Source organism: Musca autumnalis, unplaced genomic scaffold (genome assembly GCF_047663935.1).
Source record: "Musca autumnalis isolate F117 unplaced genomic scaffold, ASM4766393v1 scaffold_4, whole genome shotgun sequence".
NCBI lineage: Eukaryota > Metazoa > Arthropoda > Insecta > Diptera > Muscidae > Musca > Musca autumnalis.
In genome coordinates this window covers 245,536,309-245,552,594 of record NW_027411977.1, presented here as the reverse complement: position 1 = coordinate 245,552,594, position 16,286 = coordinate 245,536,309, and the positions used below count along the sequence as shown (strand labels likewise).

Here is a 16,286-nt window from a genome sequence, read left to right as displayed (position 1 = left end):
ATAGCATTTTGATGAAGGTAAAGAGGACAATCGGAAGAGTGATGCGAATTCGAATTTGTTCTCATAACTAATTCTCTTTAAACGTCAACCTTACCCACTGTCTTCTTGTGACTTATGTTGACCTCATAGAAGAACTGAAAGAAATTTAATTCTTCCTTGGAGGCCACAGGCGCATGCCAATGGCTCCCCATCTTCGGCAAGCTCCACGTGTCTGGGAGGGAGCACCTTATGTTCAGACAGTGTTTCAAATACCTTTAGAGGACCTATGCTCCTCAAGGAGTTAAGCGTAAAAAGAAGCAGAAGAAGGAGTTCGTCTACATTGCGGTTCCACGACACAACAAATAGCAGCACCTGTGAAATAAGAAGAAGAATGGTGCTGGCTAACAGACGCTACTTGGGCTTAAGTAAGCAGTGTAAAAACAAAGCCACATCTCGTCAAAAAATGGTATTTTACAAATCACCGGTATTATCCGTGCTATGGTTCCGAAGCCTGGGTACTTGCGCAAGCAGATAAGGCAGTGCTTATGGTGTTTGAGAGAAAAATGCTTCGAAAGATGTATGGGCCGCTATGCGCTGACGTGAATATCAACATCGTATGAACCACGAGCTGTATCGAGATACAATGATTGCGTTGACGAGGCCATGTCATAAGAATGAAGATGAAGAACCCGCTAAAAAGGCGTATAAATACCGGAAGAAAGGGACCACTAAAAAAAACATTGTTCCACAACATTCTCTCATATCCATGAGTGCACCCCGATTCTTATTTAGCTCAATGATATGGGACCTACTGTTTATCGCCGAGTCCGAACGGCGTGTCTTAAGACACCACTTGTGGAGAAGTTTTTCAACGCTGAAATACTCAGGAAATGTCGCCGACATTACTGAGGGGTATTTTGCCACCGTTGAAAAATGTTTGATGTTGCCTGGCCGGGGAATCGAACCACCGACCTTCTGCATGCAAGGCGGGCGTGCATACCATTGCACCACGGTGGCACCCGAAAGGGACCACTTCATACGCTTATATTCATCGTCAACCCAGATTTACTCGTAGATTTTTGGAATACACATACATTATCCCATTTCCCGAAGTCAAACAATTTGTTATTGGATTATTTGGAGTAGAAATAGCATAGAATAAACAGTAGGACATAGGCCTATAGCCTGTTTTTGTCACTGGAAAAGGGCTTAGCTGCCGATCATGTCAAGGCACTAGTTACAGGTAATGTAGCGGGTTATATATTGACTATTTTACAGACTACCGATGGATAGTGTATTCGACAATTCTTCTCTCTTGTAATCTATTTTCAACATTATTTCTTTTTTTATTTAAACAAAATAGAAAAAAATGTTCTCATTTTGTTTATTCATAATTAAAAAAACGTATTTTAGTAAGTTTGTTGTGCAAAAATTGAAGATGCAACAAGTAAAAAAGTATCAGCCGGCTTTGCCGACAGAGATATACCCTCAGCCTGTGTATATTGAAACAATTTTTTCCCGAAATACGTATGTATTTAGGGGGTTTTAAAAATTTTGGGCGTTTGAACCGACAAAAATTTTGATTAGGATTAAAGATCAAAAGTTTTGCGGAGGAGATACTAAAAGGAATGGATGGACATTGACCGTTATGGAAGTGGATCTCCAGCCACAACATATGGTGCCATAGGGGGGTTTTACACTCTTCGGGCTGTTTGCTCAAGAAGTATGGACTTGCCCCTAAAAAACTTTTACCATCGTAATTGAGGCAGCGAAAGCAAGTTTGTTCAACAAAAATCAAAGTGATTCGATATCAGGTCTTAAAGTGAGCTTATCCGAAATTTTGTGTGGGAGGTACCGGATGGAGTGGACAAATATAGTCCATATTTGAACCTGATCTATATCTGGTAGATATATTAGGATGTGTAAAGTATAGACCAATTCGGCCACTACCTTCAAGAGTTACCGTACGAACAATTTTTCCGAACATTTTTGAACTTTTGTGGGGGAGGTACCTGAAGAAGTGGACCGATATGGCTTATCTTCAAACTTAAACTATGTTTGGACAAAATATTACTAAGGATAAATTTTGGACCGAATCGTCAGATCTGTTCGAGAGTTATCTTGCGCTCCAACCACCTCACACGGTGTCATAGGGGTTTTTTGGAACTTTCAGGCTATTTTCTCAGGAAGTATGGACTTGCCCCTGATGAAACTTGTAACGCCGTATGGAGGGCAGTGAATACAAGTTGCTAAAACAATAATCAAAGCGATTCGTTAGATGGCCCTAAACTGAACTTTTCCGAAATTTTGTGTGGAAGGTACCCGAAGGAGTGGACCGATTGAGTCCATATTAAAACCTTATTTAAGTCTGGTACACATTTCACGATGGGCAAAGTATGAACCAAATCGGTTTTTCAATTCAAGAGTTATCGTGCGCACAAATTTTCCGAACATTATCGAACTTTTGTGGGGGAAGTACCGGATGGAGTGGACCGATATAGCCCATCTTCGAACTTAAACTAAGTTTGGGTAAAATATTACGAAAACCAAAATTTGAACCGAATCGGTTAATCCGTTCGAGAGTTATCGTGCGCTCCAGCCAGCCAGACAGGCAGACAGACAGACAGGCGGACGGACATTGCTCAATCGACTCCAAATTGTCTGAAAGACATTTCGTCCAAACATACTTGGGGTCTAAAACCATTATTTCGATGAGGCACATTTTGCCCGTATGAATGTGTATATACCCTCGTTAGCATAATTGCTGAGGGTATAAAAAAAGAACGTGTTACGAGATAAATTATAGAAGGGATGAATAATTTAAGAAGACTATTTATAATATATCTGTGGTAAGTATTGATACATATTTTGACATAATTTATTATCGCGTCATTTCAAAACTTTCATAGATTTTATTTCAGGAGTTTTTGAATGATCCGAAAGATACACGAGAAAAACATTCCAAGGACCGAATAAACCGATGATACTAGTAATTTTGGCTATAATTTCTGACTACCGAGTTGACTGGCTACTGGAAATGCAATCGAGAGACAATTGCCTTTCACACGACTATCGAATTGGGTGGTTACTGATAATGCCGTGGGGGACAATAGACACCCTCCATGTTAAATTCACCAGTCTATAGCATTGCGAGTAGATTGGTTGGTAACTAGTTATGTTTACCAGTAGCCAGCAAAATTTCTAGTTATTCGTTAGTTATCCGAACAACTGGGTATTTACACACATACACATCCCCGAAGTGCAAGGGAGACCTCTCTCATATCAATGAGTACACGCCGATTCATATTGGCTCAATGATATGGAACCAAGTTTTTATCGCCGAGTCCGAACTGCGTGTCGTTGGACACCGCTTGTAGAGACGTTTCTTCATGGTTTAAATACTCAGGAAATGTAAGCCAGTATTATACTGAGGGGATTTGACACCGCTGAAAATGTTGATGTTCTGGCGGACGTGCTTCTTATTTACCAAAAGTTATTCTGAAGGAAATTTAATATTCCAAATAATTTTATATTTCCATTTTTTCTACTTACCCTTCTTGTCCATGTTGGCAATATTTCCATTATGCCAAATTCCTTCTTTTATTGCAATCTTATTGAGTTTATATGCATTCATAATGTTTATTAAATATTTCTTAATATTAAAATTTCATTTTTATTGATTTATCTCTTCTCTTTCTCTCTCTCGCTTTGTTCTTGTTGTTTTTTTATTACATCTAAAACAATGAAAAAAATTTCCTGTATTTCTTGTTGTGTTGTTGTTCAATTCAAATTTGTTTTTATCTGGATTTTGTGTTACTGTTGTTGGTATTTATTTCATTTCCTGTTTTTGAAGTGTTGTTGTTTGGTCTTAAATAACTAATACAAGTTAAAGTTTTATAAACATTAAACATTTATAAATATATAATTGAATTATAAATAGCTATTATCTGTATGGTTTTGTAGTTATGTATGTTTGTGTGTAAAAAAGGACATAAAAAACAATTTAGGTTTATTTTATTCTTTTAATTTAATTTATTTTTTATCTACAATAAAATCGTATAATAGTTTGTGTTTTTTTTTTTTTAAAAACGTTTAACGTTTTTTTCCTATATTTTCAAATTTCACCTTTTTTTTGAGTTATCAAAATAATTTTGTTCCGGGTTTTTGCACACGTTTTTCCTTAAAAGTAACATTTTATGCAAATTTCATAAAAAATTGGTTATTGCATAAGAAATGTTTACTTTTTGTCATACTTTGTTAGAATTTAGTTTGATTTGTAATTTTGATAACTCTAAATGTGTGTTTGTTTTAATTTGATTTCATTAACTTAATTTAATTTCCTTAAGAATTATACTATGGTTGTATTAGAAATTCTATTGGCAACACAATAATAATTCTTAAAAGCCTAATTACAAATATTAAATATAATTATTAATAGTTTACTTTTTTCCTTTGGTTTCTTTTTCCTTTTTGCATAATTTATGGTAAAGTTTACACATATTTACACAAATAAATTAATTTACCTTAATCTATTTATTTATAGATTTTATAATTGATTTTAAATGTAGTTTGCTTAAGGTACATTTTTAATATAATTAAATAGAAAGGTAAATGAATTTTCTTACAGTTTTATTTTGGGCATTTAATAAAAAATTGTAAAGTTGTAGAAAATAATTGGTCAATAATAATTACATTTTAAGGAATGTTCAAAAGTTATGTTAAAGCAAACCAGTAAATTCCTGCTCATTATAATTACAAAACCTTGCCAGTGATGATTGAAAATGTGTTAGAAGGTGAATAATTATTTAGTTAATGACAATTGTTAAATATTTAAGCAAAAATATATACCATGAATCCATTATGTTGCTAATTTAATTGCCTTTTTGGTCTTCATCTGGATGAAATATGAGTATTAAAACTATCAAACTTCATTAAGGATTTCCATAACAGAGTTACCCTGATTCTTAAATCATAAATATATATGACCTTTTATAAGGCATCCGATTTGCATATCGTCGGTGTCATGCTTAAGTGTTCCATACGCCATTTTTGACATTTTGAGATAAAGGTACCTTACAAGGTTTTGAACCATGCTCTTTCAGATTTTTTGGTCGGTTTTTCTCTATCTCTTATAGTTTCTGAGATATTCAGATGCCAATATGTTCCATATCCGCTTTGTGACCCAAAAAATCTTGTCGTTTTGTTCCATATCCTTAAAGCCTGGCGTATGGAACAAAACAACTTTGAACTTTTTAGTTCCATATCCATGTCGTTTGGCGTATGGAACAAAAAGAGACAAAAGCGAATTGTTCCGCACCAAAAATGATGGCGTTTGGAACAAAAAATTGCCAATTTTTGCAAAGTTACGGAAAAGTGTGGCGTATGGAACAAATTGTTTTAAAGGACTTGGTTTAAAAACTGAAGAATAATATTTTCTAAATCCAAATATTGTTGAATATTGTATTGTTATATGAAATCGAGAATGTATCAATCGTTTAAACAAAAAATCCATAGTTTAAAGACAAAATGTTGATGTAAGTCCACAAAAATATACGCAAAAACGTCCATTCGACTTGAAGCTAACCGACTACAGAAATGGTATTATAAGAAAATCGCTTTTAAATGTTTTATGTTACCTTAGAAATGCAAAATATCAATCCGTTTTGTCCGATCGAAATTTTTACCACAAAAAAAGTGATAGGTGGGGGAAATCCCATCCCATAATAATGGTCCTTATTGTATTTATATGAGAAAAATAAATGTTTCATTTAAAGTCCTGATTTTTAAGCTCCACAGTAGCACTTCATATAATGAGGTGGAACACGATTGATAAAAAGTGTTTTGGTTGAAATGTGACAAAACGTGTTCCATGTGACACAAACTGCCAAAACATGAAAAAAAGATTCCGTGGAACAATTCAACAACTTTTTGCAATTATAAAAATTGCCATAACTTCTAGACTACCACAGATATCTGACTAAAATAAACTACTGAAATATTCTATGAGTTTAGTTAAGTAGAACTGAGCTCTTAAATTATTGGATTATTGCACCATTTTTATCCTGTATGGCCTTAAACATTAACTTGAGTTTTTCTCGAATCAGGCAAATGGCGTATGGAACACTTAAGCATGACACCGACGATATGTTAAATACAAATGTAGGTATCGTCGGCGTAGCCAGAAATATATCTTGACACCTTTTTGCGATCAGACCTAATAGATAAAATTAGAAATGTTTCGAGTAAAATAAATTATGCAATAATATGTGTATGTAATTACAATTTCCAGGGTTGAATTTTTATTTTCTAAAGTTGCATATTATATTTTTATTATTTTAATAAGCAATATTAATATTTATACATATCAGTGTGCATTTAAATTTTGATTTACTTGGAAGTAATTTTTGCTTAAATTCCTTTTTTTGTACTGATCTATATCTTAGTTTAATATTGGTCATATATATACGTTTTTCATTTGACATAATTTCAAAGTTCAAAAAATCGGCATTATACAAAATTACAAAAAAAAATACGAACAAACCATATTCTGACACCTCAGCATAATAGAAGACCAAAAATAAAAGGACACGTGTCCCGGCGTTTTTCCCTATCACTTCCACTTTCGCCGTTATTGGCCCCCAAAGGTTTGAGACCTTGTTGTCAAAAGGGTAAATATTACCAGGCTCATATTCTCTAAAACGCTAAAAATTTTAATTAATTCTCTTTCGAGTTGAGCTTATTAGACCCATTATATACATTGAAAAATTAGGAGTCTACCGAAGTCCCATGCATTCAACCATTACGCTACGTTTCACGGGTGGTTAGGCCGATCTTCAGGCGTATTGAATGTTGTTTTTGTGACAGACGAAGGCAAAGCTTGGGAACTAGTGTACGTATCGCACTTCATTAAATAAATGTATATGCGAAATTATGTTAGTTAATTGAAACTCCAAACTTTTCCTATAGTCCTGCTTGGACAATTTTGCCAAAGCTCACATGAAGTACGACCCTAAACCTAAAATTTGTTTTTAATTTTGCATATTTCTTGAGTTCAGGTAAGATAGAGTTTTGGTGTGTGTATGCACGCCCGCCTTGAACGCAGAAGATCGGGGGTTCGATTCCCCGGCCAGGCACTATCAAACATTTTTCAACGGTGGCAAATACCCCTCAGTAATGTTGGCGACATTTCCTGAATATTTCAGCCTTGAAAAACTTCTCCAAAAGTGGTGTCTTAAGACACGCCGTTCGGACTCGGCGATAAAAAGTAGGTCCCATATCACTGAGCTAAATATGAATCGGGGTGCACTCATTGATATGAGAGAAGTCTCCCTTGTCCCGTATGGAATGTTGTGGAACAATGTTTTTTGTTGTAGTTTTGGCGTATTCTAGGACCTATAGTAAAATTTTATTGCGAACAAATTTGTAGAATATTTTGATCCGATAGGATCACATTTTATAGGAGAAGGGACCAAAAATACCCCTTTAATGACCACCTGAGGGTTAAATAATATGAAAAATAAAACCAACGACCCAAAAAACATAAGAATCCAATGTCAGGTCAAAATCCATTCATTATTAGAGTTTTGACCAGGTTTTTCGTAAAATTGGACACTGTTCATTGGCGAGAGAATTATTAAAAAAGTAAAAAAAGTATCAGTCGGCTTTGCCGACAGAGATATACCCTCAGCCTATTTGAATTGGAACATTCATCTTAAACTTGCCGACAAAAACGTGGATTAGGATTAAAGGGAATGAACCGACATAGTGCATTACGGAAGCGGATCTTATTTTGAGAGACATATCTCTTCTATAAATATCGCGCACACTAGTCATTTCAGTGGGTTATCGTATACCTGTTGGAGCAGTATGCAAGGAAGCATGGACTTGTCCACGGAAAACATAATATGGCTGTACATCATCGGTATAAATTTCCAAAGGATCTCCGAACAGATCCTAAACTGCACTTGGACACAAATGTTGAATTTTGTGGGGGAGGTATCCTAAGGAGAGGACCGATATTGTCCATTTTAGGAGCTAAACTAAGTTTGGACAAAATATGACGAAGGCAAAATTTTGGACCAAATTGGTCTATCACTTCGAGAGTTATTATGCTCTCCAACTACTACATATGGTGCCACAGGGGGTTTTTACAACTTTCGGGTTGTTTTCCCAAGAAGTATGGACTTGCCACTGAAAAAACTTTTACCGTTGTAATTGAGTCAGCGATTGCATGAAGCAACAACATCAGAAATCAAAATTAGTCAAGAGCTGGTCTTAAAGTGAACTTATCCGAAATTTTGTGTGGGAGGTACCCGAATGAATAGGCAAATATAGTCCATATACAAACCTGATCTATATCTGGTAGATATATTAGGATGCGTAAAGTATGGACCAAATCGGTCCGTCCCTTCAAGAGTTATCGTGCTCACAATTTTTCCGAACATTTTTGAATTTTTGTGGGCGACGTACCTGAAGGAGTGAACCGATATGGCTTATCTTCGAACTTAAACTAAGTTTGGACAAAATATTATGAAGGCCAAATTTCGGATCGAATCGGCAGATCCGTTCGAGAGTTATCTTGCGCTCCAACCACTACACACGGTGACATAGGGGTTTTTTGAACCTTTCAGGCTATTTTCTCAGGAAGTAAGGTTTTGCCCCTGATGAAACTTTTACCGCCGTATGGAGGGCAGTGAATACAAGTTGCTAAAACAAAAATCAAAGCGATTCGAGAGATGGCCCTAAACTGAACATTCCGAAATTTTGTGTGGGAGGTACCCGAAGGAGTGGACCTATTGAGTCCATATTAAAACCTGATCTAAGTCTGGTACACGCTCCACGATGGGCAAAATATAGACCAAATCGGTTACACCCTTCAAGAGTTATCGTGCGTACAAATTTTCCGAACATTTTCGAACTTTTGTGGGGGAGGTACCGGAAGGAGTGGACCGATATAGCTCATCTTCGAACTAAGTTTGGACAAAATATTACGAAAGCCGAATCGGTTCATCCCTTCGAGAGTTATCGTGCGCTCCAGCCAGCCAGACAGACAGACGGACGGACATTGCTCAATCGACTCCAAATTGTCTGAAACACATTTCGTCCAAACACACTTGGGGTCTAAAACCGTTATTTCGATGAGGCACATTTTGCCCGTATGAAAGTGTATATACCCTTCATAGCCTAAAGGCTGAGGGTATAAAAATAATTGGTTGGAGTCCGATATGAAGAAAGGTTTATGACAGCGATCAAAACTATAGTCGGAGGATCGATAGTTTGCCAGCTCTACTTTGAAAGTATTTACTATCGACCGAATAAGCAAAAGCCACGTGCGAGTGATGCTGAGTTGCTAGCGAACAAATAGTTTCATGGAAAAGTAGTATCATGCTAAGGAGAAGATATTGCGGTTCTCATAGTAGTCTTTTAAATAACATTGTTCATTACAATAAAACCCAAAAAATGAGCTTCTAATCATTATAAACAAACATACATTCCGAGTACCTCCCCCACAAGAGTTTAAAATTTTTCCCTTAAATTGTGTGCACGTTATCTCGCGAAGGCAGCAACCGAGTTGGTACATTCATTACATATCGTAAACGTTATGCCAGAAAAAGTTGACGTTCCAATATGGACTCCGTCGGTTCACTTCATCAAGTACCTCCCATACAAAATTTGTGAAAAGTGCAAACGGCCCGAAAACTGTGAAAAGCCTTACAAATAGAATATCGGTCTTCTCTTTAGTGAACCATCAAATTCAAAATTTTTGTGTAAGTGCAGTATGGGGTCTTTTCGAAGATATTTGGAAAATTCATACCGATGCTACTCCTTGTGGTCTTGTTTACAGCGATTTTATATTTTTCGCGGGCAATGCTTCCTGACATAGTGTTCAAAAAGCTCTAACTTATACGGTGACCAACTGAAATGACTGGAGGGCGCGATATCTATCGAAATGCCTCCCAAAAAATATCCACTTCAAAGTTCTATTTGAAACCCCATTAGAAAACAAAGGAACTATGGAGGCATAGTAGTTATTTTTTCATGGAAGACATGTGAATTTTTTCCATTTACAAACAAGTTGGAAGCGTTTGGAGAATACCTTTATAGGTGTGACAATATAAAACTTTACCCTCGTAGAAGTGCAGTAGTTCTGAAGTAGTTATTACAGAACAGACCAATATAGGCAAAACAACAACATACCAGTATTTCTTTATTATAACTGAATTCAAAAATAAGAAAATGTTGTTATTGTCATGGAAGAAGTCCAAAACAAGGTATTTTATCCTTTGATGGCAAAAAGGTGGTCTACGGAAAGAACATGTATGAAATATTTTCCACACAGGCAAATATTTTCCAAACGTAGAATTCCTCCTGAAAATTTGCTGCTAAAAGCCAAAAGCCCTGTAAAAACCTCTTTACCCTTATATGTGCTGAGAGAAGTTTTGTATTAAGGGGTTATAGCCACTTATTAAGCACCAAAAAAAGCATTTTTTATGAATTTTTATACCCTCAGCATTTATGCTAACTATCATAAGGGCAAAATTTGTCTCATCAAAATAATAGTTTTAGACCCCAAGTATGTTTGGACGAAATCCGGTTCAGACAATTTGGAGTCGATTTAGCAATGTCCGTTCGTCTGTCCGCCTGTGTGTCTGGCTGGTCCGTACGATAACTCTCGAACGGATGAGCCAAATTGGTACAAAATTTGGCTTTCGTAAAATTTTGTCCAAACATCGGCCCACTCTTTCAGGTACCTTCCCCACAAAAGTTCAAAAATGTTCGGAAAATTTGTGCGCACGATAACTCTTGAAGGGAGCAACCGATGTGGTCCATACTTTGCACATCGTGAAATTTCTAACAGGGATAGATAAGTTTCCAATATGGACTCTAACCGTCCATTCCTTCGGGTACCTCCCACACAAAATCTCGGAAAAGTTCAGTTAAGGACCTGCTCTCGGATAGTTTGGATTTTTGTTGTAGTAACTTGTATTCACCGCCTCCATTACGAAGAAACAAGTTTCATCAGGGGCGAGCCCATACTTCCTGAGAAAAGAGTCAGAATGCTGTAAAAACGAACGGAACGGCCGATACGATAAAAAATTTGGCGTTCATAAATTTTTTCCCAATCTTACTATAAGTTCGAAGATAGGCCATATCGGTCCACTCCTTCAGGTACATCCCACACAAAAGTTTAAAACTTTCCGCTTAAATGGTGGGCACCACAACTCTGAACCGATGTGATCCATACTTTTCATATCGTAATATCTCTACGGGACATATATCAGTATTGAATATGGACTATATAGGTTCATTCCTTCGAGTACCTCCGACACAAAATTTGGGGAAAGTGCGGTTTGAGGCTTGCCCTCGAATCGTTTTGCTTCTTTTTGTAACAACTTGTCTTCGCTGCACCCATTACGACAGTACACATTTTTCAGGAGCAAATTCATTCTTTCTAAAAAAAAATGGTCCGAAAGCTGGAGCGCATGAGAACTCTCGAACGTTAAAAACCTTTGCGTTTCGAATCCCTTTGATTGTGTTTGTAACAACTTGTACTCGCTTTCCCCATTACGACGGTACATGTTTTTTCGGGGGCAAGTCTTTACTTCTCGGGGTAATGGTCCAAAGGCTCCAAAAAGCCTTGCGGCACCGACTGAACTGGGTAGTGCGTAAGATAACCCTCGAAGGGAGAAACTTTCAGAAGTATTATGTGTTACATCTTTTCTTTCTTTAGGACTGAGACTGAGGGTATTTCTCTGTCGGCCAAGCCGACTAATACTTTTTTACTTGTTTATAAAAAATCTACCAAAGTTGTTGAGAAGATTTTTTTTTTCATCTGAAAGATCGCTGGTGGAGCTACTTTCGGGTTTTTTCTTTTGGAATATATTGCATATTTTTATGTCAAATGCCCGCCTAGAAAACACTGTTTTAGTAAAAACAGTTTGCGGTACACACTGTAGCTCGAAAACGCAATAAAACGATCAGCATAAACGTTTGTGTTATCACTAAGATCCAGAAACAGAACTTGTAGACTCGCCAAACGTCATAATCAACATTACAAATGTCCTTTTGAATTTCGTTTAATTTTTTACCAAAGACTTAATATAGTTTCTTTGATCCAATTGATTCATTCTAGTCGAAAAAAAACTAGGAAAGAATAAAGATCACACCAAAATGCGGCTAACTTCTTTATCTGCCAACCTTTTACCTGACTATCTAAAATGGCTGATATTACCAACATATCGAACATACGTAACTCACGAAATTTGAAAATGACGGTTGTTTTTTATTAGACCTCGTATGTTTAAGATGTAAATAGTTATTCTATGGAAAAAAGACTTTTTGCCATTAGAACATTTTTAAAATTTCCCCTATTTATAGAAAACCCTCACAAAATCTTCTGTGTATTGAGGATTACTAGGAAGTCCTGTAGGAACAGTTCTACCAATAGAAAATAACTAAGCGAGTTACGTGTTCCAGCCGGAGTTTTACTTTCATATGACTGATTTGTTCATTATTATTAGAAACTTGACAGGTGATCTTAATTTCTCCCCTAAAAACAAAATCAAACAAGGATATAAATTACATTAAATTTGACATACCCAGACAAATAAATAGCAACTAGTTCAGGATTTATAATTTACGTAAAAGGATGTAGTCTGGAATCACATGTAACTTTGATTCAATTACTTCAATCACAATCAGCACGAGATGCAGAAGCAGCACCAATGTGTTATTTGTCATTAACAACCGATCGGTTCATCCTCTTCGATGAGATGCTACTCTACAAGGAGAAATGTCATGCCAATTGCCGATAAAGTTAACCCTGACTTCACTTCCTAACTCGTCGCCATGAAGGAACTGAAGTAAAGTAATTATACAATGTAATTGAATCTATTTCGAAAATAAAGAATACTGATCAAAATTCACATATAAGCTCGTAATTTTTTTACGTTTAAATTAACCACTCCTTTCTTATTTGGCTATCTCTAGGCTTATTTGAATATGGCCACACAGTCACAAGTCACGGTGCTCTTGAAACAAATTTAAATGGAAGGCGCTTACACCTGGGAAGTTTTTGCGAATTCTGAAACTACAATGTTCATTGTTTTTTATGATATCTGCGTAGTTTTTACCGCTATTAAGATATAGAAGTTCAAATTAGAACAATGGATTGACTGTATCGCTTCCACAGTGCATCTTAACTAACTTTAAATGAAAACCGCTTACACCAGGGAAGTTTTTGCGGATTCTGAAACAGCAATGTTTATAAATGAGAAAAATCTAAAAACAAAAAAAAATCGCTGGATGGATTTTTAAATAAATAGCGATCAAAGTTCATATTTTTAGGTTTTTACGATTTTGCTTGGAAACCGCAAGTCCTATAGAAATGGGACTAAAGAAAATGTTGTAGCAGTGAAAATTCTGTACAAGATTGGCTAACTAATATTTTCCTAGATTTTACCATTTTTGAGATGTAGAGGTTCAGATCGAACTTTCAGATTTTGTTCTTAGGTCTTCAGGATTTAACTTGAAAACTGTAAATCCTTTCGAAATGGGACTAAAGAATATGTTGTAGCTGTGAAAATTCTCTATAAGATTGGCTTTCGTAATTTTTTCCCAGGTTGCACTATATAAGTTGAGATATATAAGTTTAAGTTGGGAAATTGCGGTCATGACTTTGTTTTATAAACTTCTATATCTCAATAACGGTAAAAACTATGAAGACTTGACACAATCCAATCTTGTAGAGAATTTTCAAAGCTACAATATTTTTTTAGTCCCATTTCTATAGGACTTGCGGCTTTCAAGCCAAATCGTGAAAACCTAGAAAAGCCTTAAAAATGTCAATCTGAATCGCGATTTATTTAAAAAGCGCTCCGGCGATTTTTTTTTGTTTTTTGATTTTTCTCATCTATGAACATTGTAGTTTCAGAATCCGCAAAAACTTCCCAGGTGTAAGCACCTTACATTTAAATTTATTTAAAGAGCACCGTGAAGTGTCATGAAATCGATTTACCGAATCAATTTCACGTGAGCTGAGACAGCTAAATACCTTAATATCCTTATGGAAGGCTTAACCAATTTTATACATATGTTTATATGGTCCAACATATTTAAGGACTGTTAATACAAACAATATACACATGTTTTTCAGAAAAAAATCCATCGGTCCATTTTTCACTAACTCAACTGGTGGGATCTGTTGTCAATAGGATTAGCTCATTGCTTTGAATTTGATACCATACAAAAGTCTACAAAATATTAAAAAAAAACTATTTCTTATAAAATATTTTAAAACAACCCACTTTACAGCAAACAACAGTTTTTTTCCAATACTAATAATATCAATTTTAATACTTACAAACAAAATCTTATATAATTTTCAGATAATATAGAAAATTTGTTTTAAATCTTACAGAGCTAATAATTTGGCAATAAGACTAGCATTTATATTATCTTTTTATTCTTTAACCACAAACTTTGGGTTTTGAACCCTTTTTCAAAATACTATCTTTACAGACTTAGAATTATTCCTCAGTTTCTAGAACACTATCTAAACCTAAGCTTACCATGTAATGATGATGTGAATGAGGCTGATGATGATGATGATGACCCAATCTGTGCTATAGACCGTTATTCGATTGTAGCAAAACAATGCATTCATGAACCCGCTGCTTACGCCTTTCTTATAAGTCGGTGTGTAAGACAGGAGGCTTGGCAACCTCTGCTCCCTCAGAACATTCCGAATAATTATCTATGTTGGAATTTTCTGTGCACACACTACTTGGTGCCGGTGGTGGCATTAACAAATTTGAGTTTTGGGAATTACACGACGAGACCATTTGCCCCATCATGTTAGGTGGTGTTAGGAAGTTGTTATTTCCCATATGTTGCTGCTGGTGTTGTTGTTCCAGTTGCAAACAAGGTGCCACAGAACTATTGGCCTCCAGTGATGTCATGTTTGTTGCACCTGTTGTGGTGGTGGCTGTTGTGGAATTCATTGCCGCCCTTTGGCGGAACGATGCTCTCTGTTTGGCCTTGTTAGGTGCCAACAACTTTTCGGCATTCTTGGATTTATTGAAACGTGGAAACATACTGTTCTCCAACTGCAACTGGGCATTGACATCTTTGCGGGCAGCACAGGTACATGCCTTCATAAAGGACTTCTTGAAATTATCACTTAGAAAAGCATAGAGTATGGGATTCATGGCCGAATTCGAATAGACCAAACAACTGGACAACAAGAAAATCGTTATCTCCAAACGTGATACGCATTTGCCCGGTGTTGAGAATATCAACGCCACCTGGGATATCCAATAGGGTAGCCAACATAGAATATATACGGTAATCACTGTGAGTACCAGCTTTGTCACCTTGCGATGTGACCGCTTCTTCTCTTTGGACTTGTGCTTGGGACCAACTGTGTGCAATTTCCGTATGACCAAGCAGTAAAAGCCCAAAATGAAAGTCAGCGGGGTGGCAAAACCCAGGGCCAATGAGTACAGTATAAATGTGGTACCCGATTGAGTATTCTGGGCTTCCGGCCATTTGATGTTACACGAAATGTGCTTGCCATCCGTCACCGTGTTGGCAAACAGTATGACGGGTAACATCAACAGGGCCGATGTTAACCAGGCAATGCCAGACACAATTTTCGATACAGTGGGTGTTCTATAGCGTGGCGATGATATGGGATGGCAAACGGCAATATAACGATCTGCCGACATAATGAGCAGGAAAATTGACGATGTAAACTGTGTTATTGATGTACTCACCATGTACGCCTTACAGGGATATTCCCCAAATTGCCAACTACCGTTGTGCATTGTGTACAACAACAGGGGTATGCCAATGAGGAAGCATTCATCCGCAATGGCCAAATTCAATATGTAAATATTTGTAACAGTTTGCATTTTGGAAAATCTCAAGACTACATAGATTACCAAAGTGTTGCCAAATAGACCTACAATACAAACTAAGGAATACAAAATCATGGTTATTAATTTCATAACAGTATCCTGTGGCGAACCACAAGAATCATCATCGCCATAATCAAATGAATCATTTGAATGGGCGGAGCGATTGTAAGCTTTCATGGCAGCAATAAAGTTGGCATTATAATGACGTAGCCATTCACTTTCATCCCATTCGTAAAGTTGAAGTGTGGGTTTCAAATGTTTTTCAACAACAACATTTGTTGGTTGTTGAGCACCATCATCATCAGCAGCAACATCATTACCATCGTTAGCTCCTGTCCAGTTGCTTATATCATTGGTAGTATCCTTGTTGTTGTTATTGTTATGGCC

At 36.4% G+C, this 16,286-nt stretch overlaps 1 protein-coding gene across 1 annotated transcript; it reads right to left on the bottom strand.

Moving 5' to 3' along the window:
- Positions 1 to 14,480: 14,480 nt before the first annotated feature.
- AstC-R2 (Allatostatin C receptor 2) lies at positions 14,481 to 16,076 on the bottom strand. Its single transcript, XM_073987972.1, has one exon. The coding sequence runs from the start codon at positions 16,074 to 16,076 to the stop codon at positions 14,667 to 14,669; it is 1,410 nt and encodes a 469-aa protein (XP_073844073.1). The 3' UTR covers positions 14,481 to 14,666.
- Between the last annotated feature and the right edge of the window lie 210 nt (positions 16,077 to 16,286).

Excerpts from the sequence above, each read along its gene's own strand:
- AstC-R2 (XM_073987972.1), bottom strand. The coding sequence starts at position 16,076 with ATGAAAGCTTACAATCGCTCCGCCCATTCAAATGATTCATTTGATTAT.